The 24,423-nt window shown below is 41.8% G+C and overlaps 1 protein-coding gene across 2 annotated transcripts in view; it reads right to left on the bottom strand.

The window, feature by feature from the left end:
* Positions 1-4,986: 4,986 nt before the first annotated feature.
* Positions 4,987-24,423, bottom strand: part of TEX14 (testis expressed 14, intercellular bridge forming factor) — an 87,065-nt gene continuing 67,628 nt past the window's right edge. For both annotated transcript variants that reach the window (XM_021704099.1, XM_021704101.1), the window contains 12 exons: positions 23,880-23,961; positions 20,622-20,684; positions 19,985-20,112; positions 19,167-19,372; positions 18,037-18,136; positions 16,538-16,606; positions 13,837-13,914; positions 12,986-13,085; positions 8,956-9,048; positions 6,961-7,070; positions 5,666-5,717; positions 4,987-5,204 (listed from right to left, as the gene is read on the bottom strand). In XM_021704099.1, coding sequence (XP_021559774.1) covers positions 5,168-5,204; positions 5,666-5,717; positions 6,961-7,070; positions 8,956-9,048; positions 12,986-13,085; positions 13,837-13,914; positions 16,538-16,606; positions 18,037-18,136; positions 19,167-19,372; positions 19,985-20,112; positions 20,622-20,684; positions 23,880-23,961 — 1,118 coding nt within the window. In that variant the 3' untranslated portion in view covers positions 4,987-5,167. The remainder of the gene's footprint in view (positions 5,205-5,665; positions 5,718-6,960; positions 7,071-8,955; positions 9,049-12,985; positions 13,086-13,836; positions 13,915-16,537; positions 16,607-18,036; positions 18,137-19,166; positions 19,373-19,984; positions 20,113-20,621; positions 20,685-23,879; positions 23,962-24,423) is intronic.

Below are 24,423 nucleotides of genomic sequence, written 5' to 3'. Positions count from 1 at the left end.
CCCAAGACCCCAGGATCATGACCTGAGCCGAAGGCAGCCGCTTAACCGACTGAGCCACCCAGGCGCCCCTAGTCATATGGTAATTCTATTTTTAATTTTTTGAGGAACAACCATACTGCTTTCCAAAGTGACTATACCATCTTACATTCCCACCAATAGTGCACAGCGGTTCTAATTTGAAACATTTTTGCCAACACTTGTTTTCTGTTTCTTCCATAGTAGCCACCTTAAAGAATGTGAGGTGGTAACTCATTGTAGTTTTGATTTGCATTTCCTAATAGTGATGTTGAGCATCTTTTCATGATTGACTATTGATGTATCTTCTTTGGAGAAATGTGTATTCAAGTCCTTGCCCAATTTTGAATTGGATTTTTTTGTTGTTGTTGAATTTTAGGAGTTCTCTATATAGATCCTTATCAGATACATGATTTGCAAATTATTTCTCATTCTAGGGGTTGCCTTTTCACTCTGTGGATAGTGAAATTTTAAATTTTCATTAAGTCCAACATGTCTATTTTTTATTTTGTTGGCTGTACCTTTGATGTCGTATCCAAGAAATCATTGCCAAATCCAATACTGCAAAACTTTGTCCTACGTTTTCTTCTAAGAGTTTTATTGTTTTCAGCCTTAGATTTAGGTAATCCATTTTGAGTTAATTTTTGTATATGGTGTTAGATAAATATTAGATAAGAATCTCATTCTTTTGCATGTGGAGATCCAGTTTTCCCAGCATCATTTGTTGAAGAGACTGTCCTTTCCCCATGGTCTTGGCATCCTTGTCAAAAATCATTTGACTCTAAGTGCAAAGTTTTTTTCTTAATTTTTTAATTAACATATAATGTATTATTTGTTTCAGAGGTACAGGTCTGTGATTCATCAGTCTTACACAATTCACAGCGCTCACCATAGTACTTACCCTCCCCAATGTCTATCACCCAGCCACCCCATCCCTCTCACCCCCCTCCCCTCCAGAAACCCTCAGTTTGTTCCCTGAGATTAAGAGTCTCTTACGGTTTGTCTCCCTCTCTGGTTTCATCTTGTTTCATTTTTCCCTCCCTTCCCCTATGATCCTCTGTCTTCTCAAAATCCTCCTATCAGTGAGATGATACGCTACTTATCTTTCTCTGATTGACTTATTTCACTTAGCATAATACCCTCTAGTTCCATTCACATTGCAAATGGCAAGATTTCATTTTTTTTGATGGCTGTGTAATATCCCATTGTATATATATACCACATTTTCTTTATCCATTCATCTGTTGATGGACATCTAGGCTCTTTCCATAGTTTGGCTATTGTGGACATTGCTGCTATAAACATTGGGATACATGTGCCCCTTCGGATCCCTACATTTGTATCTTTGGGGTAAATACCCAGTAGTGCAACTGCTGGGTCGTAGGGTAGCTCTATTTTCAACTTTTTGAGGAACCTCCATACTGTTTTCCAGAGTGGCTGCACCAGCTTGCATTCCCACCAACAGTATAGGAGGGTTCCCCTTTCTCTGTATCCTCGCCAACATCCATCGTTTCCTGACTTGTTAATTTTAGCCATTCTGACTGGTGTGAGGTGGTATCTCATTGAGGTTTTGATTTGTATTTCCCTAATGCCGAGAGATGTTGGACACTTTTTCATGTGTCTGTTGGCCATTTGGATGTCTTCTTTGCAGAAATGTCTGTTCATGACTTCTGCCCATTTCTTGATTGGATTATTTGTTTTTTGGGTGTTGAGTTTGATAAGTTCTTTATGGATTTTGGATACTAGCCCTTTATCTGATGTGTCATTTGCAAATATCGTCTCCCATCCGGTCAGTTGTCTTTTGGTTTTGTTGACTGTTTCCTTTGCTGTGCAAAAGCTTCTTATCTTGATGAAGTCCCAATAGTTCATTTTTGCCCTTGCTTCCCTTGCCTTTGGCGCTGTTTCTAGGAAGAAGTTGCTGCGGCTGAGGTCGAAGAGGTTGCTGCCTGTGTTCTCCTTTAGGATTTTGATGGACTCCTGTCTCACATTTAGGTCTTTCAACCATTTGGAGTCTATTTTTGTGTGTGGTGTAAGGAAATGGTCCAGTTTCATTCTTCTGCATGTGGCTATCCAGTTTTCCCAACACCATTTGTTGAAGAGACTGTCTTTTTTCCATTGGACATTCTTTCCTGCTTTGTCGAAGATTAGTTGACCATAGAGTTGAGGGCCCATTTCTGGCCTCTCTATTCTGTTCCATTGATCTATGTGCCTGTTTTTGTGCCAGTACCATACTGTCTTGATGATGACAGCTTTGTAATAGAGCTGGAAGTCCGGAATTGTGATGCCGCCAGCTTTGCTTTTCTTTTTCAACATTCCTCTGGCTATGCGGGGTCCTTTCTGGTTCCATACAAATTTTAGGACTGTTTGTTCCATTTCTTTGAAAAAAGTGGATGCTATTTTGATGGGGGTTGCATTGAATGTGTAGATTGCTCTAGGTAGCATTGACATCTTCACAATATTTGTTCTTCCAATCCATGAGCATGGAACGTTTTTCCATTTCTTTGTGTCTTCCTCAATTTCTTTCATGAGTATTTTATAGTTTTCTGAGTACAGATCCTTTGCCTCTTTGGTTAGATTTATTCCTAGGTATCTTATGGTTTTGGGTGCAACTGTAAATGGGATCGACTTCTTAATTTCTCTTTCTTCTGTCTTGTTGGTGGTGTATAGAAATGCAACTGATTTCTGTGCATTGATTTTATATCCTGCCACTTTACTGAATTCCTGTATGAGTTCTAGTGTATGTGCGAAGTTTTATCACAGCTCTCTCTTCTATTCCATTGATCTGTATGTCTGTCTTTACACTAGTACCATATTGTTTTGCTTACTGTAGCTAGATTTGCAAGTTTGGAAATCAGGAAGGGTGAATCCTCCAATTTTGGTTTTTTTGCAAGATTGCTTTGGCTATTTGGGGTCCATTGAGATTTCATATGAATTTTAGGAAGGGTTTTCCTATTTATGCAAAAAAAGTCATTGGGGGGCAACCCTCCGGGTCCCCTCCCTCCTCAGGAGCTTTGTACTATCACTTTGCTAATGCTCAATAAACCTTGCTTTGCTGCCCACCACTCTGTCTGGTCTACCTCTTCATTCTTCAAAGCAGCGTGACCAAGAACCGCAGGTACCGACAGAGAAAAAAATCTTACAACAATCCCAGGGTCCTGGAATTAAGTCCTGCCTTGGGCTCCTCGCTCAGCTGGGATCCTGCTTCTCCCTCTGCCTGTTGCTCCCCCTGCTTGGGCTCTCTCACTCTGACAAATAAAATCTTTATTAAAAAAAAAAAAAGTCATTGGTGTTTTGGGTTTTTTTAAAAGATTTTTATTTATTTATTTGAGAGAGAGAAGGAGATAGAGAGAAAGAGCATGAGAGAGGGGAGGGTCAGAGGGAGAAGCAGACTCCCTGCTGAGCAGGGAGCCCGATGTGAGACTCGATCCCGGGACTCCAGGATCATGACCTGAGCCGAAGGCAGTCGCTTAACCAACTGAGCCACCCAGGCGCCCCGGTGTTTTCTTTTTTAAAGATTTTATTTATTTATTCATGAGAGAGAGAGAGGCAGAGGGAGAAGCAGGCTCCCAAGGAGGAGGGAGCCCAATGCGGGACTCGATTCCAGGACCCTGGGATCATGACCTGAGCCGAAGGCAGACGCTTAACCATCTGAGCCACCTAGGCGTCCAAGTCATTGGGGTTCTGATAAGAGATTACATTGGATCTATAGATTGCTTTAGGTAGTATTGACATGTTAACAATATAAAGACTATCAGTCCTTATATTTTTTAGGTCTATTAGTTTTGTTTCACCAATTAAAGGTTTACGAGAGGAAGGACTATATATTACAAGTCTCTGTATCTGCCAAGTTTCTTATACATATATTTGTAAAGTAATCTGCTTTGATTTTCTTCTGGTTACAGTAACAAGCAACTGTCTCTTGCTTCAAAATGTTCAAATAGATTTGTACCTTCCTATTTTATTTGTGCAGGGTAAAATTCTGTGGTGCTAATAAGAACTGTATGAATACAACCATCCTTAACAGGAAAAATTCAGTTTTCACAAATAAAAGATCTACTATTTATTTGCTAAGAATAAAATGTTAGCTGGCTAGCACTGCATGACAGCACACACCTTCTAAGAAAAGGTTTTTATTCATATGTGAAGGCTCCAAACTTGAGGTAGATGAAGGTATATTGATCCTCTAAAAACCAGGCTAAGGGCGCCTGGGTGGCTCAGTCGTTAAGCGTCTGCCTTCGGCTCAGGTCATGATCCCAGGGTCCTGGGATCGAGCCCCGCGTTGGGCTCCCTGCTCAGCGGGAAGCCTGCTTCTCCCTCTCCCACTCCCCCTGCTTGTGTTTCCTCTCTCGCTGTGTCTCTGTCAAATAAATAAAATCTTAAAAAAAAATTAACTAATTAAATAAAATAAAATAAGAACCAGGCTAGACACGTGTATGCATCTAGCCAGTAGTCATTAGAGGCTAAATTACCACAAGTTCATATTCCTCTAAGGCACTAGTGATGCGAGGTATAAAATCTGAAATATACAGAAATGATGTTTGTTCACTTTAAAGAGCTCAAAATATCTTGGTCTTGGGCTTTTATTCCTAACTGTACTTTCATCATGTAAGTCAATTCTAGCTGGAATGGACTATGGCAATCCTAGCCAAGAGGAGGGCAGTATTTCTATTCTAAAATATGGATGACTGGTGCCGGTTTATGTGAGAGGTGGTAGCAGTAGCTGCTTATTAAAGTCAAACTTTATAACAGAAATTGAAGCCTCTTTGGGTGGCAGTTCCTCTCCCAGTAAGTAAAACAAAGAAATAGCTCTTACACGGCTAAAACCTAAATTGGTATTAGAAGTAAATATTTTATTATATAACAGGAGTTAAAGTGTTCAAAAATCTTAAACAACAAAACCAAAAGCCATTCTGGAAACAATGAGAAAATTTTACAATAAAAGCTTTCACTTTTCAGAAATGTGAACCAGAAACAAATTGTTACATGTGCTGCAAACAGATGGGGCCAGTGTTCTGTCTATTGTGGCAACTGAACAGAGTGTGAGCTACGGAATCACTGCCCTGATGGTGACTGAAGCAGGTGAGGAGAGGTGGGGGCTCTCGAGCAGGATGCTCCAACTCAGGCCAGGAGTCCACCTATGATCCAATTCCCGTCAGTCAGACAAGTCACTCTGATCCAGCACGATTATCCTGTGTGTGTATTTTTTAAAGAACAACAACAAGGAGTTTTGAGTTGGTGTACATATTTTTGAAAGACACAAACAGCAGTTTCTTTCTATTCAACTGAATTCAAGGGAAAGGGATTTTGATCTTTATATTCAAAGGAGATAATCAACTAGTATATCATGGGAATGCACAATGACTGCAAAGCAACTGAAAGCAGCATTCTGTCCTCCATCTGTCTAAAACTGCTCTTGTGCTGAATCTACTGACTACTTCACCAAAGTTGGCATGAATTTCACCTTATATTTTAATTAACTATAAACATTAACAGATAAAAAACTGAGCAACTCTGAATTCATTATCATTTAAAGAAATTTAGTAGTAACTTTATAATTCATGTTTATTTAGATGCTGGCGAATGTTCAAAGCCTGTTCCTGTTGTCTAGAGACAGTAAACTTTGACCTATAAGCATATGCCAACTCATTACCTGGATGGTTCAGACCAACCCAGTCGCTTCCAAAAACAGGGTTTTAGTTCCTCTTGATGAAATATAGAAAGAAGAAAACACAACCCAATTACTGTCTGGGTCAAAGGGTGCCAGTATTCAGAAGTCACATTAGTGTTCTCTCTCTAGTCTAGGGTGAACTGTCTTACCAACAAATGGTTGTTTTCTTCTACAGAGAGAATCTTTCTAAAAACACGGTTAATGGGCTTCCCCTCCTAACATTCTGCAGCTCTCTGTCACAGCAATGGACACTAATGATGCTAATTCACAAAGTCCCTGCATTATGTTCTCAGTGAATTCAACACTAGCTAAATGCTCACACACTCTGGACCCTGTGCCAGTCAGAATCCCAGAGGAATTCAAATGCATGCCCAAGCCCTTTCACAAAGTGACCACTCACACAGGGATAGTCAGAGTTAAGGGAGCAAACAAGGGCTGGCAAGGCGTCCAGTGAGCAGCAGCAGTGGGAAGCCATTATCACTGCTAAGTCTAGAGGGATTGGGGTGGAGGTGGGGCAGAACAGTTACTGGGACCCAGTAATAGCTGGAACTAAGAAGGACAGGCTGCCTCACAGAAGCTGTGCTTCTGGAGGGACAGCACTTCTATGCAGAGACTAGGTGTTGAAGTCGGCAGGCAGGGGAAGTAATACCCCACCTACTCTTCTACCCTCTTCCCACTGACCAACGGGAAGCCTGCTGGCCAGGAAGTCCACAAAGCACAAAACAGGGCAGAGAAAGGAGGAGAATGAGAATGAACCAGGGAAGGGATACAAGGGATACCAGATATTCTGAAAGAGTTAACATTTCTAACTTCCTAAGTAGAAGGAACTTTAAATATAGAGGGGTGTCATTTCTGAATGACGCCTAAAGCTCTGTTGAAATAGTTTTGAAATAAGATTAATTTATCCTTTCACATTACTTGTAGACTCCACTTAAATTCCAGTTTATGATTTCTTATCAGATTCTGCAGCTTCTGTGTGAGCTAAATTTAGAACTCTTTTGAAGACACTAGATAATTAGAAGCAAAACATCTTCCCAGACAGTGTGTAAGATAAGATGATGAAACTGGCCAAAGGCTTGCTTTAGAAATAGAATTGGATGTTGTTACTGTTTTGTGATGAAGATACAACTGGCAATTAAGAGAAAACATGGGCTGAACTAGAGGAGGAAAGCATAGAAGGATTATGTATAGCATCTGGGAAGTATTTCTAAATAACTCGGATGCTTATCACAGCCCAAGGACTCCAGGCTACATCATAAATAATCATTCATTCATACCTTCTTCAGAAGTTCCTAAAAAACTGTCTGATTTCCTTCTCTCTGATTTGATCCTTTCTTCCTCTTTTGTCTTCTTTTCACCAGCTTCTTGGTCCTTGATATTTGCCTCCCTTCAATGACAATGATTTTGAGCATCAAACCATAAGCACAATGGCCAGGAGAACAGGACTGCTCCAAAAGAATAGGTGGCCCTAGTGGCCAGGCATTAGCTTGTGCGCTATAATGTATATTAACTCATTTAATTCTTATTACAACTCTATGAGGCAGTCACCACTACCATGAAGCACAGAGAAGTTTAGTTACAGGCCTTGTAAGTCCTGGAACTGGGATCTGACCCAAGCAGTCTGTCTCAGACTCTGCTCTCAACCTCGAGGCTATATTATCCACCTCTACCCAAACCCCACAAAGCATTTCACTTATGTTCTAATTGGTGTCCTTTTTATAACTACCATTTATTTTATTACCTTACTTCATTTCCTGAAACTCTCTCTGAAGTATCTCTGATTGAAGTATCTAATGATTTAAGGCCATGTTTGCCAAACTAGTAAGCAGAAAGCATCTCCCCCACTCAACGGTAAGCTCCTGAAGGGCAGAGACATCCTACCCCTCTGCTTCTCCAGCACAGCGCTTGGCTCACTGTCAGTGCTCAACAGATGCTGGTTCAACCAATCTGACACTGTTTAGGGATTTTCTTCTGTTTTCATTTGCTAAATATTCAAAACAAAATATGTAAAATGAGAGAGAAAATAAAGCCAGCTAGAGCAAAAAGGATTTTTTCCCTCCTAACCTCTCATCACTGATAGAATCATAGGCTCTAGAATGGGAGGAAGCCTTGAGGGTCTCTCCCACCTCCATCCAGATGACCGGGCCCAGCGTTGTCTAGCCTGTGCGTGAGTGGGAGGAGCTGGTGGTCAAGGGAGTGTAAAGGCAGTTGTTCTCTCTATCAGATGGCTATGGCTCTTAGAAAGAGTGTGCTTTGCTGCATAAAAATACCTAACTCTGCAGTTTCTAGTCACTAGTTCTGTCCTTTGGGGGAGAAGAGAATAAGCAGACTCTCTTCACTTCACAGTATCTCAGGTATTTGAGGGCAGCTATCAAATCCTCAACCCCATCCGTGCTTCTCAGGCTGAGCCTCCCCAGATCCTTCAGCTGTTCTCACAGGACATGGTTTCCAGATGTCTGACTGTTCTAGGGCCACCCTCTTCTGTTTGTCAACATCACTTTTAAACTATGGCACCTAGGAAGACGCTCCACACTGTGTCCCAGGAGTCCCCTCTCTAGCGTGAGACATTGCCTTGCCCTGGACAATACATCTCTGTCTGTTCAGCATTAATGCTGCATTGACCTTTTTAGCAACTGCATCAAACGGAGATCTCATGGAGTCACTATCTATGCCCTCTTCAAGAAAAATTTCTTGAATTCTTACCATGTCTCAAAATGCATGCTAAATGCTGAGCATATAAAAATAAGACACACTTCCTCCCTTCAATGAAACTGCAGTGAGGAGGAGCTTCCAGTCAAAAATTCTCCATTAGGTCAGATACCTCATATTCTGTACATCTCAATGCTCACTTTCATCTTTTAGAGGAATCTAAGATTTCCACCTGTCAAGACTATTTTGAATCCACAGTCTATCACCTATCACATTAGCATTCATTCTTATATTTGTGTTATCTAAAAATTTGATAAGCATGCCTTTTCTGATTTAATTCAAATGGCTGATGAAAATGTTGAAGGTGAGAGGGCCAAGGTACAGCAATCTTAGAGGCCTCTCTGTATACTGATATCAGTCTGGTAATCAGTATCTTGAGCGCTGTGGGTGGTTGGAGGAAGAGGGGCAGACAGGAGTCAAGGCTGGCTTAACAAGAGCAATGTAATGACATCACCAGACACTCATTCTTCAAGGAGTCAAGGTATTAAAAAAAAAAAAAAACTAAAATCTAGACCTCCTTCCTGAAAAAGAAGAAAATGATCCCCTGATGGGAGAACAATAACCTTGTAGAACCTTCAGGGAGATCTTGTAGCTCCATGCTGTCCTCAGGGGGCTGTAGCCATCTTTCTAGGTCCTCATCGAGAGTAGAGTGAGCTCTGTCCAAGGGTAAGTGAAGAGAATTGAGACAATTCTTGTCCCATGACAAGGAGGCACAGTGTTTTAGGGTGGGGAAGGCCCTTCAAACCCATGTTTTCACTGTACACATGAGAAAATGAGAGCTCGGTGAGACTACCTACAGCAGCAGAGGTCACTGAGATCCGATTTAAATGCAGACCAAAACCCTTCTTTAGCCCCTTGACCAAAAGCCTCAGCACCCATAGTTACCTCCCAAAGTCCAATGTTAGACTCAGTCTCAATTCTGCGTCATTAAGTCAATTTCTACCTGAGGCTAGAACTGTACACTCATTACTACTTTTTTTGGATGAAGAACTGCCTCTGAGGCTAAAGGATGGCAGAGAGTGTTTCTGGAAGGCCTGAGAAGTCCCACCGTGGGCACCTATCTGTGTCCAGCACAGCCAGCCCTTCTGGAAAACAGTTATAGTAGCCAACTTCTGATCACGAACAAAGCACTTTATACAACCAAATTTAACTTGGCTTTTTGAGCTAATCTTCTTTTGCTTGAATAATGATGTACATTTTTACTGAAGGTGTTTTGGGGAGTTGGAAGGGCTGGATTTATACATTACAGAAAAAAGATTTATTTTTTTAATTATTTACTATTTTTTAAAGATTTTATTTATTTGTCAGAGAAAGAGGGAGTGAGTGCACACAAGCAGGGGGAGCAGCAGACAGAAGAAGCAGGCTCCCCGCTCAGTAAGGAGCTCCGTGGGATGCAATCCCAGGACCCTGGGATCATGACCTGAGCCGAAGGCAGATGTTTAATTGTCTGAGCCACCCAGGCATCCCTAGAAAAAAAACATGGTCTAAAACTTTTAAAAAGTATTTATCTTCTTCCCCTTTTGCCTCTTTGTCTTTTCTGTCTCCCCAGGACCTTCCTTGCTGGTCCCAGGGCTCCAGTCTCCTCCTCCACTTCCCAGACCTTCCCTTCCAGGTCTTTCTTCTCCTTCCTCATACAGAATAATTTAGCCCTTGAAGAGTGTGACAGAAACTGGATTCACTACCTAAAAGTTATTCATAGCACTCTTCTCCCTTGCCTTCTTCTTCTATAGCAGCTAAAAAACTAAAAACTCAATTTATAGTTATAGTCTCCCTTGCAACTGAGGGTGGTCATGCATCACATTTGGCCAGTGAGATATAAGTAGGGCCTTATATCTCCTGCTGGGGAGGGCTTCTGGGAAAGTGCTTTCCAGATAAAAAGGGGCAGAGTCAGAATATTCCTTTGCCCCACCCTTTTATCTCTGCCTGGTGTGTGGACAGCAGCCATCTTGCAACCAGGAGGTGACAAGTCTGAAAATAAAGGTCAACATGCTAAGGTGGCAAAGCAGGAATATCCAAAGAGCCTAAGTCCCTGGTCATATCACCAAGCTGCTACACCAGGCCTGCCCTGCCAGCCAGTGGGACTGCCTCTTGTGTGAGACAAACTCATCTAAGCACAATGGTGGGGTTCTCTATCATTTGCAGTTGAAAGAATTCGGCAGGCTACCCTAAGGATCCACAGGACCAGGATTAAAATAACACGAATGGGGCGCCTGGGTGGCTCAGATGGTTAAGCGGCTGCCTTCAGCTCAGGTCATGATCCCGGGGTCCTGGGATCGGGTCCCGCATCAGGCTCCCTGCTCCTTGGGAGCATGCTTCTCCCTCTGCCTCTCTCTCTCTCTCTCTGTCTCTCATGAATAAATAAAATCTTTAAAAAAAAAAAAAAAAAACACAAATGGTACAAGGATAGATTCAGATCCTCTTTTTCTTCAAAATTTAGACACTTTGCTCATCGTGGATTTTTTGGCATCAATTTTCATTTTTAAAAATTCCGCATTAAAATAATTTATCTTGACTCCTGCGTTTTTTGGTGTCTCCATCAATTTTGTGCCTAAGGAGTGTGTCTCACTCACCTCATGCCAGTCCTGGCCCCAAATGACAGTTAGGACAAGGCAAAACAAGTCAGAAGGCACAAGAGGTGAGCTGAAGTGGTTTACCTTACAGCACGGGTCAAAGGAGAGCTCTGAATCAGGAATGGAATGGGGTTTCTTGAGGCAAACTTGTGTCTTTATTTTTTATTTATTTATTTTTTAAAAAATCTTTTATTTATTTATTTGACAGAGAGAGAGATAGCGAGAGCAGGAACACAGGCAGGGGGAGTGGGAGAGGGAGAAGCTGGCCTCCCGCCGAGCAGGGAGCCTGATGTGGGGCTTGATCCCAGGACCCTGGGATCATGACCCGAGCTGAAGGCAGACGCTTAACGACTGAGCCACCCAGGTGCCCCACAACCTTGTGTTTTTAGACTCAACTGTCTGGATGATTGTCCCCATTTTCTCTTACTTGGCTACAAATACCTAAAAATTCTCTTCTAAGGCCTTTAATTGAAACATTTTTTTTTTAAAAAGCTGAAACCTATGTTTGCCTCACAAAATGAAGTAAAAACAAAAACACAACCTGACAAGAAAAAAATCCTATTAAAAAATGGGTAAAGAACTTGAATATTTATTTCTCCAGAGAAAATATACAAATGGCCATGGACCATATGAAAAGGTATTCAACATCACTCATCACTGGGGAAATGCAAATCAAAACCACAATGAGATATCACCTCATACTCATTCCATTAGAGTGGCTACTATCAAAAAATCCAGAAAATAACAAGTATTGGCAAGGATGTGAAGAAATTGGAGCCCTTGTACACTGTTGGTAGGAATGTAAAATGGTGCAGCTGCTGTGGAAAACAGTATGGTATTTCCTCAAAAAATTAAAAATAGATTTACCATGTGATCCAGCAATACCACTTCAGGGTACATATCCAAAATAATTGAAAGCAGGATGTTTAGAAAAGATATTTGTACACCGTGTTCATAGCAGCATTATTCACAGTAGGCAAAAGATGGAAGTCACCCAGTGTCTACCAGTACATGAATGGATAAACAAAATGTAACACATAGACACACAAACACACACACACATACACAGGAATTCAGCCATAAAAAAGAAGGAAATTCTGGGGCGCCTGGGTGGCTCAGTTGGTTAAGCGTCTGCCTTCAGCTCAGGTCATGATCCTGACTCACAGGATCAAGCCCTCTGCTCAGCGGAGAGCCTGTTCTCCCTCTCCCTCTGCCGCTCCCACTGCTCGTGCTCTCTCTCTCTCAAATAAATAAAATCTTTAAAAAAAAAAAAGGAAATTCTGACTATGTTGCATGGATGAATCTTGAGGATATTATGCTAAGTGAAATAAACCAGTTACAAAATGACAAATACTGTATGACTTTACTTATATGAGGTATCAAGAGGAGTCAAATTCATAGAAACAGAAAGTAGAATGGCAGTTGCTAGGAACTGAGAAAGGGCGAATGGGCAGTTGGTTTTTGAGCATAAGAGTTTCAGTTTTGAAAGAAGAAGAAGATAGCAGGAGGGGAAGAATGAAGGGGGGGAATCGGAGGGGGAGACGAACCATGAGAGACTATGGACTCTGAAAAACAAACTGAGGGTTCTAGAGGGGCGGGGGGGGGTGGGAGGATGGGTTAGCCTGGTGGTGGGTATTAAAGAGGGCACGTTCTGCATGGAGCACTGGGTGTTATACGCAAACAATGAATCATGGAACACTACATCAAAAACTAATGATGTAACGTATGGTGATTAACATAACATAAAAGAGTTTCAGTTTTGTAAGATGAGTAAGTTTAAGAGACTGGCTGCACAACAATGTGAATATACTTAACACTACTGAACTGTACCCTCGAAAATTTTATGTTGTTTATCTTATCACAATTACAATAAAAAACAAAAAACTTTTAGGAATAGGGGCTATTAGGATAGTATGAAGAAAGACCTTTTCTTCCCATCTTATTTGTCAAATATCAGAAGAAAAACTAATACAAACTAATACCATATATTAAATCCTTTCAGAAGTCCAGCTTTTTCTGTTACCTCTCTGTGTCCTCTTCTAGATCCTGAGTTTCTTTGGTCCAAAGCATACTGCTATGTTCTTTTTCACAGTTAGTTGCTTGTTCTTCTAAATGCCTTTGATCTAAAAACAGTTGAAAGACTTAACTTTATTAGAACATCAAAAAACAATTGAGAAAGGCTGCCTTAAAATGGAGTGCAAAAAATTAAGGTTAATCAGTGGTCCCTGAAGCATGCACTGCACGACTTCTTCCCAGGAGAGCCAGGGACCAGGTGGCAGTCTGCAGGGTGCCTGCATCCACAGCAGCTGCTTCTGGGGTCTTGGGAGCTCTCTGGTGCCAGGTGAAGCGACAAGAAACCTTACCTGTGCCAAGACTCAAGAGAGACAGAGGAAACAGAGGAAAGAAAGGACACATAAAAGAGGAGGCAGGAGACCCTGGAAATAAATTGCCCAGATTTACTTTGGGGGACTACCCTGTCCTCACTTGTTAGATGTTTCTAGGTTGAAGCCTCAAGGAAGGAATTTGGGTGGGGAAGGGTAGTACCCTTTAATGTATGCCAGGCATTTCGTAATGCTATCTCATTTCATCCTGCCAGCAGTCCTATGAAGGGAAGGTTTGTTCAGTATCTTACAATGTAGCAGGCACTGTGGTTAGAGCTACTGCATACATCAGGAGGTAGGAATTATCATCCCCATTTTACAGATGAGGATGACTGAGGCTCAGAAACATTAAATAGTTTGCAGTACAAAAGTGGCAACTGAGGTGGAATTGTGCCTGACTTAAAGGTCCACAGTCCCCCAAATGTACCAATGTGCTGCCAAGGACAGTGTTACAGCAAGGACCTGATGAAAAAAATCTGGGTAGTTGGCTTACCATTTGCAGCGATGCCCAGATGACTTGCTGTGTTCTCCCCCAACACTGTGGATGAGGCCTGCTCCTGCTTCAAGTGCTCTGTCACAATCATACAGAAGCAGAAGGCAAGTTATTTCTTCCTTTACACATCACACCATTCTCTAGGGCAGTGGTTCTCAAAGGGTTGCCCTATACTCTGACTTAGATATGCAAATTCTCAGGCCTCATCTCAGACCTACGGAGTCAGAAACTCTGGGGGTGAGGCCAAGCAATCATATTTTACAAGCCCTCCAGGTGACTCTGACAGCTGATAAAGTTTGAGAACCACTGGTCTAGGGCATTCAATCCCCTCCAACACTAAAAATAAAAACAAAAATGGTAACGATGATAGGTCACATTTGCAGAGCTCTATGTGGCAGGTACTGTTTTTAACTTACACACATTCATTCAAGATTAATGTTTGCAGTCTTCACAACAATCCTACAAGACTGATCATGTGATTTCCATTCCTGTTTAGCAGATGAGGAAATGAAGGTAAAGAAAGGTTGAGGACCTTGCCTGGAATCACACAGAGTAAGATGCAGAGCTGGGATTTGAACCTAGATGGTCCAGCTCTAAGATCTACGCTCTTAACCTCTATTTTATCCTCTCTCAAAAAGTGTGGAACAACATCAAAGCAACCTCCAGTTTTCCTCATCCCTGTGGCCTATGTTTCATATTTTTTACCTAGTTTATGAAAAGACAGAAGGCAAAGAATATCTATAATTTCCAGTTCCTAAAGAATTGACCACAAGACCAAGACAAGCATCTGCTAAACCCCGCATCCTGCTTTGCATTTGTTAGCTGCACAGTATGCTTCAAGTGCTCCCCGCAGAGCAGGGAGATAGCTGGGAGGCAGAACACAGAGGGACCGTGGGTTCCCTGATGCAGCCCTGTTGTGTGCAGGCACAGGGCTCTCTCTTCCTGCAGGTCAGGAAGCTTCCTGGCAGCTCCTGGGCATCAGGCCCCATTTGATCATTTCAAATAATTTGAAATAAAAAATCCATTTTTATCCTTGTTAAAAGTAGTCCCTTGTTGATCTTAAAGGATCATCTATATCCTAGGGTTCTAGAGGATCCTCCCCTTTAGGCCTTTGTCAGAAGCCTAGAGCTTTGGATGTGGGTCCTCCAAAAGAACAGATGTCAACACCAGGTCACTCCCCAAAGCTCTCCTGAGGTGGAACAAGAGAATGATAATATACAATAATTGCGTGGGGGTGCCCATTATTAGGAGAAACTACCCAAGTGCCCTCTCGCTTTGTCTTTCTGGGACATTACTGACCCATGTCAAAGTACAGACATCACCTAGAAACCTGGTCCAGATAATTGCCATAAGTAAAATGAGGGTTTCTTCAGAGTGTACTGGGGTACAGCTGTGCCACGAGGCTGGAGCCCAGGAGGAAGCCTGCTAACAGTTGCTGAAATGGGGGAGTCCATATGGTGACTGAAAGAAAAGACAGCAGGATCCAGAGGGAAAGTATTGCTAAGTCAAACTACAAAGGAACCTACAAATACTACCTTAAGTCATGACCAAGGAACAAATGACACTGAGAATTTACCAGAGCTGGACATGTGTAGGTGACCTTTACTCTTATAAGCAGCAGTTCTATTGCTATACTATGAAGAGCAACTAGAGAGGAGGATTTGCAAAGACTCCCTGGGAATTTCTAGAGAAGGAGAGCCAGCGTGGGGATGGGAGCCCTAAGAGCTTAACCTAACATCCCTATGACCCTGTGGCAATGCGGGAGAGGTGTGATGAGGTAAGAAGGGCCCGTGAGTATGGAAAAAGAAACTAAGGAAGGTTCTGGCAGCTCTGACTGGTTCCACCCTAGTTCTTCAGACCCACAGTCAGGGGCTTGGGGTTGCGATAGCTGTCATTGAGTCAGACCACATAGGTCCTCATTTACCTCCCTCTTTCTGATGAAACACAAAACCTCAGAGACCCTGAAAACCAGCTGGTGCATCTCAGGAAATTCTCTACAGGCCCCATACCAAGAACTGGGCCATCAGAGGTCTGACAAGATGTGTCCTCTCAGGGTAAGGGGCTGGTCAGCCAGGCTGTCAAGAAGAGAACAGTCGGGTCTTTCCTGGGTAAGGAAACCACCTGTCCTAATGTTTCCATTTATTCAGCATCAGCTCAGCTGGGCAGGGCCAGCCGATCCAGCTACAATTAAATTGAGCTGGTATAACTGGGTCTCTGCCTGAAATGGAAAATTCTGGTTTCATTAGGTCTTATGCCACTGACATCTCTGCCCCTGGGAAAGTGATTCATCCATGCTGCCAATACCTTTAATACCTCCTGCTAATGGCAAAACTGAAAGTACAGGATGTCTTGGCCTCAGTAGCCAGACATCAGGCCCCCAAGTTATGGCTGGTTTCGTTCAAAAAGGAAGTAAAAAAATCCCTTTAGTAAAAGAATTTCATCATAATAAACCACTCAAATGTTATTTCTCTTAGAATCATGACCATAGGCCCTTTAAGTAACAAAGCAACAAAAGACACAGGCTAATTATCCTGGCCAGGTTTCAATAGTAGTGTGAGGCCCATTTTATTGGAAAACTGCTCCTTCCTGAATTGTGTACATTCGATCGGACCTTCTGAGGGTCTTTTGTACTAGTGCTTACACTTGAGACAAAGAAGCACACTGTGGTCACGAAGCACATTCGGTATTAAACATCCCTTACCAATTTCGTCAAGCAGCTCCTGAGATGGTGGTGGTAGCTCATCAATGTGACACTGTGAAATGGCTTCTACTAGTGCTTAAAAAAGATAAAGGGGAAAATGACTTAACACCTTCCTGGCCCTGAACTGGATTTTCACGGCTTCCACGTGGACTTGACCTAGGACTTCTCAACAGTAAAACAAACTAAGGCAGGGAGACAGCATTTCACATCAGCAGTCCTAGCTGAGACCTCCTAACATGTGAATGGGTTTACTCCCCCTTTTATTACAAACCCTTTCCTACTTTGCCCCTTACCCAGTACTGATTGATCTGTGTCCTTTCCTCCCCAAGGATATTAAGGGTAGGTGAGGTACAAATTCTTACTAAGCGGCTGCAGGCTCCTGGAGGGATACAGAGGCTCTGGACCACTCAAAATGAACAAAACATATAAAGTGGGAGGTCTTTCTCTATAGATTATCAGGCCAGGGGATGCAGAAGCAACCATTCTTTGGGCCTTTCCTTAACTACTCAGTTATAACACTAACCCAAACCCCTCAGCATAATTCACAAAATCCAAGAACTGTACCAAAACATAAGACATTGAAATTAATATACCAAAGGCAATACACCTCAAGAGCTTTTAACATTCTCATACCTTTTTATTTGAAAACCATCTCCTAAGAATCTATCCTAAGAAAGGGATCAGAGGTACAGACAAAGATTTTTGTACAAAGAGCAAAAATTAGAAAACAATATAAATCTTCAACATTAGGGCACGATTAAGCAACATATGTAGAATGGACTATTATGAAGCCATTACATATATTTACAAATAACTTCCACTAAGGGGAAATCCTCAAAATACAGCATCAGAGAAAAAAAAGGCCAGAGCTGACACACAATTATGATCTCAACTATGCTAAAAATATATACATTTTTGCATATTGAAATATGAAAGAGAGGGGTGCCTGGCTGGCTCAGTCAGTACAGCATGCAACCCTTCATCTCAGGGACATGAGTTTGAGCCCCACGTTGGGCAGAGAGTTTACTTAAAAAAAAAAAAAGATACATGCCAAAATAGTACAAGAAGTTAAAAAATGGTGGTAGAATTAAGTGGTAGTGTTTTTTAAAAGCTCTTTTTAATTCTCTAAGTTTAATAAGTATACTTTACTTTTATAATCAGAGGGAAAAGAGCATTTCTTTTGGGTTTTTTTTAAGATTTTATTTATTTATTTGACAGAGAGAGAGACAGCGAGAAAGGGAACACAAGCATGGGGAGTGGGAGAGGGAGAAGCAGGCTTCCCGCAGAGCAGGGAGCCCGATGCGGGGCTCGATCCCAGGACCCTGGGATCATGACCTGAGCCGAAGGCAGACGCTTAACGACTGAGCCACCCAGGTGCCCAAAAATAGCATTTCTGTTGGAATCTAATGTAGCATCAAAGATGAGAAGAAGGCTCCCTTAAACTGGCTTACTATTGTTTTGTATTTTGGTTCTATTTTGATATTAAAAACACAGGATACCTTTTGGCAGGCTCCTTCTCTGGGTGGCATGGGACGATGATGTGTCAGGTGACTTAGCAATGCTGGAGGAACCGGTCCCAGTAAATGCAGACAATCTTTTCTATAAGTAAGACATAAACATGGTAACTGATTGAGCTCAAAAGACCCATATGCAGTTCAACCATTTCCAAGAGTAAGCCTGTGTTTCACTGATGGAAGAAGCCACTTGTTCTGTTGATTGAGTCAAACTCATTCCTCCTCTGCAAACCCTTCTCACTCCTCTTTGCCTCCGCAGTGCCCAGTACCTACCTCTGTGTTGGATCCCCCCAGCCTTTCTCACTAGATGGGGAACTCCTCCGGGGCAGGGACTCGGTCTACCTTATTTATATTTGGATGCCTAGAAGAGGGCCTGGCAGGCTACCTGGCACTTAGAACACGCCCAATTAACAGACGGTTGAATGAAGCATAAAGTTCTTTATCTCCCTACTTCAGAGTGGACCTTTTGTGAGTCAAATGCCCAAAGAAAATGGCAGCTGATTTTTAATTGAAGGCCAAAGCAAGTCATCCATCTGCCTACAGGATGGTCAACAGATTTTTAATGAGCAGTGCCAAGTAAGGAATTTGTAGTTTTCTTGAAGATACTATACATACAAAATATGAGGGAGAGAGAAGAGAAAAAAAAGGACAGCAGGGGCAGAAGGAGGAGGAGTGGAGAAGGTAGTACACAAATATGTGTTTTTATTACAGACTATTAGAGTTCAGGAGTTCAGAGAAGGTGGGGATCAATCAAAACTCTCGGGAAACCAAGCAGAGGAGGCAACAAAGAGGAAGGAGAACTCAAGCCTCCTCAAGTGAGTAGGATATGTGTAGACAGAAAGTACACTGCAGGTGAAGGTAGTAGCATTATAAGCTGTTGCAGTTTGGCTCTTTAAAGAAATTGCTAGACATTATCTCTGGTGGGGGGGAGGCACAAAAACCCAAGATCTATCCTATAATACAGACTCAGAGAGACACCCCAAGAAGGCCTAGAGAAGATCCAGCTTATTTCTTGCTTTCTTTGTAAAATGGATTTGGAGAAATCTTAGTACTTTGGATCCCTAAGGCCTTTGGGCTGATTCCATGAGTATGGAAAGCAGAGTCGGTATACTTACAAGATCAGTCAATCTTGAAGGAACAGTTTCAGAGGAAGTAAGAAAGGAATCTAGGCTCTTTGCTTTCTCTCGAACGGTTGAAAATCTATCAGATGAAGTTTGAATAGATTCCTGACTGTTCCAGTATGAGGTAGACCCTGTTTTAATCTGAAATGTGATACTTTCAAGGCAGTCTTTATACCGACTGGCAGCTGAAGAACTCGACCCTGTTATAGAAAAGAGGGCAATTAGTGTCCAAATCCTTTACATTATTTAAAAACAAAAACACAAAACTCTCTATCTATACCAGGGATTCTCCAAATTGTTAATAACTAAAATAATCACTGATTATGACACATAGCTCCTCAAAGTATTAAAAAAAAAAAAAAAAGACAGTCTCTAAACTTGGCCATCAAAATAAAGGGAGATTATTGGAACCACAAATATAATGGAACTAAGGACACCAGAGGGAGGCTATCTGATGCTGGCTGTTGAGGTTGGAGGACTCAAAATTATGTATGTTTAAGCAATAGGTTTTGAGTTACAAACTCTAGAGAAGCCAATGTATTTGCACTAAATTCAGTAGTGTTAGAGTAAAAAGTACAGTTTGCATTTACGTGTCTCTACCACCAAAGTCAAAAAACTCCCTATAGCTGCTTAATAACCACCACCACCAACCCCTACCTGGCCCCCCATGGGGTTATCCCCAACAGCTCTGGCGCTAGACAGACACCTCTGCACTATGAGGAAACACCTGCCGGTCTGTTCTCATGGCTGGCTTCCCAAAGCCGGTGGGGCAGCAACTGTTCTCCTCAAACACTTCTCCCTGCAGTGAGTACCTGGGCTGAGCGGAGTGCTGACACTTGTAGGTGCGTGGTTTATTTTGGGGGTTTTGCATGAGACTTCTTTAAAAGAACCATCTTGCTCGTAGGAGATACTAGAAAGGTCTTGAATGTCTGTCAGTGATCTAAGAAATTAAAAGCACAAAGTAATTAGGAGATGTTTAGAAAAATCAAACAATATATTCCCAAGGGGTACTTTTTAAGGATGCTCTTGACAACAATCTTTGTTTGGCAGTAGACCAGAATTAGACTATCTTAGACTATCATATGTATCTGAAAGAGAATATTAGAGAATATCCTAAAAAGAGATACTAACTTTAAACATATCTCAGCAGCTAAAAATAAACTATTTCCACAGACAAAAGTATATTTATATGGAAAACAGATTTCATCTACCTCAAATGTAAACTTATTAATATCATCATCATCATTATCACTGTATTTCCTTGATTATAAGATGCTATTAATTTAGATCACATCATCATAACAGGTTTTTGGTGAAAAAAGAAACACGCTCACATTAAACGTATACATAAAACTGGGAAGAAAGTATTCTCTTACAAATAAGGAAATACTATTCCCCTAAAACCAAGACTTTACACAGCATCCTTAGGCAACCCTTTGGTGGCCCTACATGTCTTTCTCCTTCAGCTCCTCTGGTGATTCCTTTAATGTCTCCTCTTGTTCACCTTCAGTACTGTAAGAGAGAAAGTGAGAAAAGTATATGAATGCCCTGTCAGCAGAGTGCACTAACCTGGTACAAGGGACCAGTTTATCAGCCCTGTGAAAAGCAGTAGGAAGGGCACTAAGCTCAGAAATGGAAAGTGGGTTCCAGTCCTGGGTCTGCTACTGACTAGCTATATGTTCTTAGGGCCTCAGTTTCCTCTCCAGAGATTGAATAAATACCCTCTAGGCATCAGCCCATCTGAAATCAGCCGATGATGCTATATGACAGTGAGCAAGTTCCTCAGGAAATCAAGAGAGCACAGGAAATCTGCTGGGAATGGAGGCTGGGGCAAAGGGCACAGCCGTGGGACATTACCAACATTACCAACCGTGAGACAGCTTCCTGCATGGGTCATCAGGTGAGGCCAAGAGAGACTTATGCCAAAAAATGACCAGAAAAGAATATGAACACAAACTTGACCTGTTTCTATGTTAACCACTATCTAGAATTCCATTTCAATATCTGTTGAATACAAACTACAAGCCAGATCCCAAACTAAATTCTTCCATATGTTTTCATATATTTTTTTAAAGATTTTATTTACTTACTTGACAGAGATAGACATAGCAAGAGAGGGAACACAAGCAGGGGGAGTGAGAGAGGGAGAAGAAGGCCTCCCACGGAGCAGGGAGCCCGATGCGGGGCTCGATCCCAGGACCCTGGGACCACAACCCGAGCCGAAGGCACTCAACGACTGAGCCACCCAGGCGCCCCTGTTTTCATATTTTTAATCTTTGCAACAATCCTATGAAATCAATGGTACAAAGGAAAAAGCACGGATTTTGGACTGAGTTGTGACTTTATTAATTCTGTTCACTAGAGTATTTGTTTCTCTTCCAAGCATACAGTAGGACAGCACTTCTTGGCCCTCCTAATTTATGTAAATGGCCGCATGACTTGTTTTAACCAGTGAAATATAAGTGAAAGTGATGCGAATCACTTTTGGGCAGAAACCTTAAGGACAGTGCACAATTCATGTTCCCTTTTTCTTGCCTCAGCAATCAAGGAAATACAAGGATGGAGTCTTCCTCAGCCTGGCTCTTGGGTAGAAGGTAATATAGCACAGAACACTCCTAGCCAATCCACGATGGACATGGAGTGAGCAAAAAATAAATTTTTGCTGTTTTAAGCCACTAAAATCTGGGGGTTGTTTGTTATATAAGCATAATCTAGCCTATCCTGACTGATACATCCACTTATTAACTGCAGCCTTGAAAAAAATGAATTTCGCTTTCCTTATTTGCAAAATGGAGATAACAGTATATATCTCAAAAGGCTGTTACATAAATTATATTTGAGAAAACCGAGTACCTGGTATATGGTAGCTGCTTAGGAAATACTAGGTATAATTATTATAGATAAAAAAGTTGAGGCCTTGGGGTGCCTGGGTGGCTCAGTCGTTAAGCGTCTGCCTTCGGCTCAGGTCACAGTCCCAGGGTCCTGGGATCAAGCCCCACATCGGGCTTCCTGCTCGGCGGGAAGCCTGCTTCTCCCTCTCCCACTCCCCCTGCCTGTGTTCCCTCTCTCGCTGTGCCTCTCTAATAAATAAATAAAATCTTAAAAAAAAAAAAAGTTGAGGCCTAGAGATAGGGAAAGTAATTGAATGTTATTGTATCAGGCACTTTACATCTACTATTAGTTTTTTTAATTGGACTTTTTAATTTGAAGTCACTGCATATTTACATGAAGTTTAAAGAAACACTTTACCCATGTTTCCCTGAATGATAACATCTTGCAAATCTATAGCACAGTATCACAATCAAGATACCAACATTGATACAGTCAAGATACAGAACATTTCCACCACCACAGGGATCCCTCATGCTGCCCTTCTATTTTTTTAAAGATTTTATTTATTAGAGAGAGAGAGAGAGAAAGCACAAGCAGAGGGAGGGGCAGAGGGAGAAGCAGACTCCCCACTGAGCAAGGAGCCCTATGCGGGGCTTGATCCCAGGACCCTGGGATCATGACCCAAGCCCAAGGCAGAAGCTTAACTGACTGAGCCACCCAGGGGCCCCTCATGCTGTCCTTTTATAGGCATGTCTACTTCCCTCCTACTGCCTACCTCTACCTTATCCCCTGGACACTACTCAAATAATTTTATAATTTCAAGAATGTTATATAAGTGGAATCATATAGTAAATAACTTTGGGGGATTGCTCTTTCCACCCAGCACAATTCTCTGGAGATATATCCAGGTTGTTGCACGTATCAATAGTTCATTTGGGGTGCCTGGGTGGCTCAGTCGTTAAGCGACTGCCTTCGGCTCAGGTCATGATCCCAGGGTCCTGGGATCAAGCCCCACATCAGGCTCCCTGCTCGGCGGGAGGCCAGCTTCTCACTCTCCCACTCCCCCTGCTTGTTTTCCCTCTCTCACTATGTCTCTCTCTGTCAAATAAGTAAATAAAAAATCTTTAAAAAAAAAAATAGTTCATTCTTTTTTATTGCTGAGGAATATTCCATAGAATTGATGTCTGTTAAAAAATCATTTACTTGTTGGACAACATTTAGGTTTCCGGTTTTTGGTTATTACAAATAAAGTCGCAAAAATAAGTAAATAAATAAATAAAGTTGCTATAAACATTCATCTATGTATTTCTTTTTTTAAGATTTATTTATTTCTTTGAGAGAGAGTGAAAGCACGAGCATGAGCAGGAGGGGCAAAGGAAGAGGGAGAGGGAGAATTTCAAGCAGACTCCACGCTCACAACCCTGAGAGATCAAGACCCAAGGGGAAACCAAGAATCGGATGCTCAACCGACTGTACCACCTAGGCGCCCCTACATATATGTTTTTATATGAACATTAAGTCTTCATTTCTTTGTAATTAATGCCAAGAGTTATATTATTACTTTTAATCTCTATGTCAACATTCTTCGCAAGGATTCTTATTCCTACTTTACAAATGCAGAAATAGAAGAGAGGGGTTGAGAAACTTGACCAAAGTCACAGGGATGGAAAGGCAGAGTCACGATCTGAATAGTGATAATGATCCCTCTTCACAATCCCACTGAACAAGTCCTAAGAAAGCTAAGTGCCCAACACTCATTTTTATGACATGGTGGCTAAAACATTTGAGGACAAGCAATACATAAATATGGGGTATTATCATCTTTTAACATTACTTCTGTGAGTCTGAAACTGTGAATAAAATACTAGTACATACCTTCGTATAGGTTGGAATTGAGATCTGGTCAAAATCTCAGCATTCCTTCCAAGGCTTTTTCTCATTTGGAACTTTTCTTCACCTGAAAGAATAAAGTAAATGCATTTTTTACTGAATTTTTGCCAACTCAGATTATTATTTTCATTCCCTAGAATTTCCCTTGGTCTGGTCCAGAATAAGAAATAATCTGAATAAACAAAGTGCTTCCTAATTGGGTTTGGATTGAGTGTTGTAGGAGAGGTTTTTGCTCTGAAAGTTTATTTTCCTTGCTCAGAGGGGGTAACTACATTCTGACACTCAGAACACAATCAAGCCATTTACTGGCCTTTCAGTTATAACCACTCAGTTATTTCTGGAGACAAATGTTATTTTGTTTTTTCAGGAAGGCAAACTGACCTGGTTCCTGTCAACAGACACCAGGGGGCGTTGAAACCAAGAACTGTTTGTTCACTAAAGATTCCAAATAGAAAAGACAATTAAGCTGGGCATTCCCAGAGTGCTAACTGTGCCTCTTGGCCATCAGGCTCCATTTAAAGCCGGGGGT

This window comes from Neomonachus schauinslandi, chromosome 15, assembly GCF_002201575.2.
Source record: "Neomonachus schauinslandi chromosome 15, ASM220157v2, whole genome shotgun sequence".
Taxonomy (NCBI): domain Eukaryota; kingdom Metazoa; phylum Chordata; class Mammalia; order Carnivora; family Phocidae; genus Neomonachus; species Neomonachus schauinslandi.
Note: the sequence above shows the minus strand (reverse complement) of the source record. Positions and strands in the feature narration are given on the sequence as shown.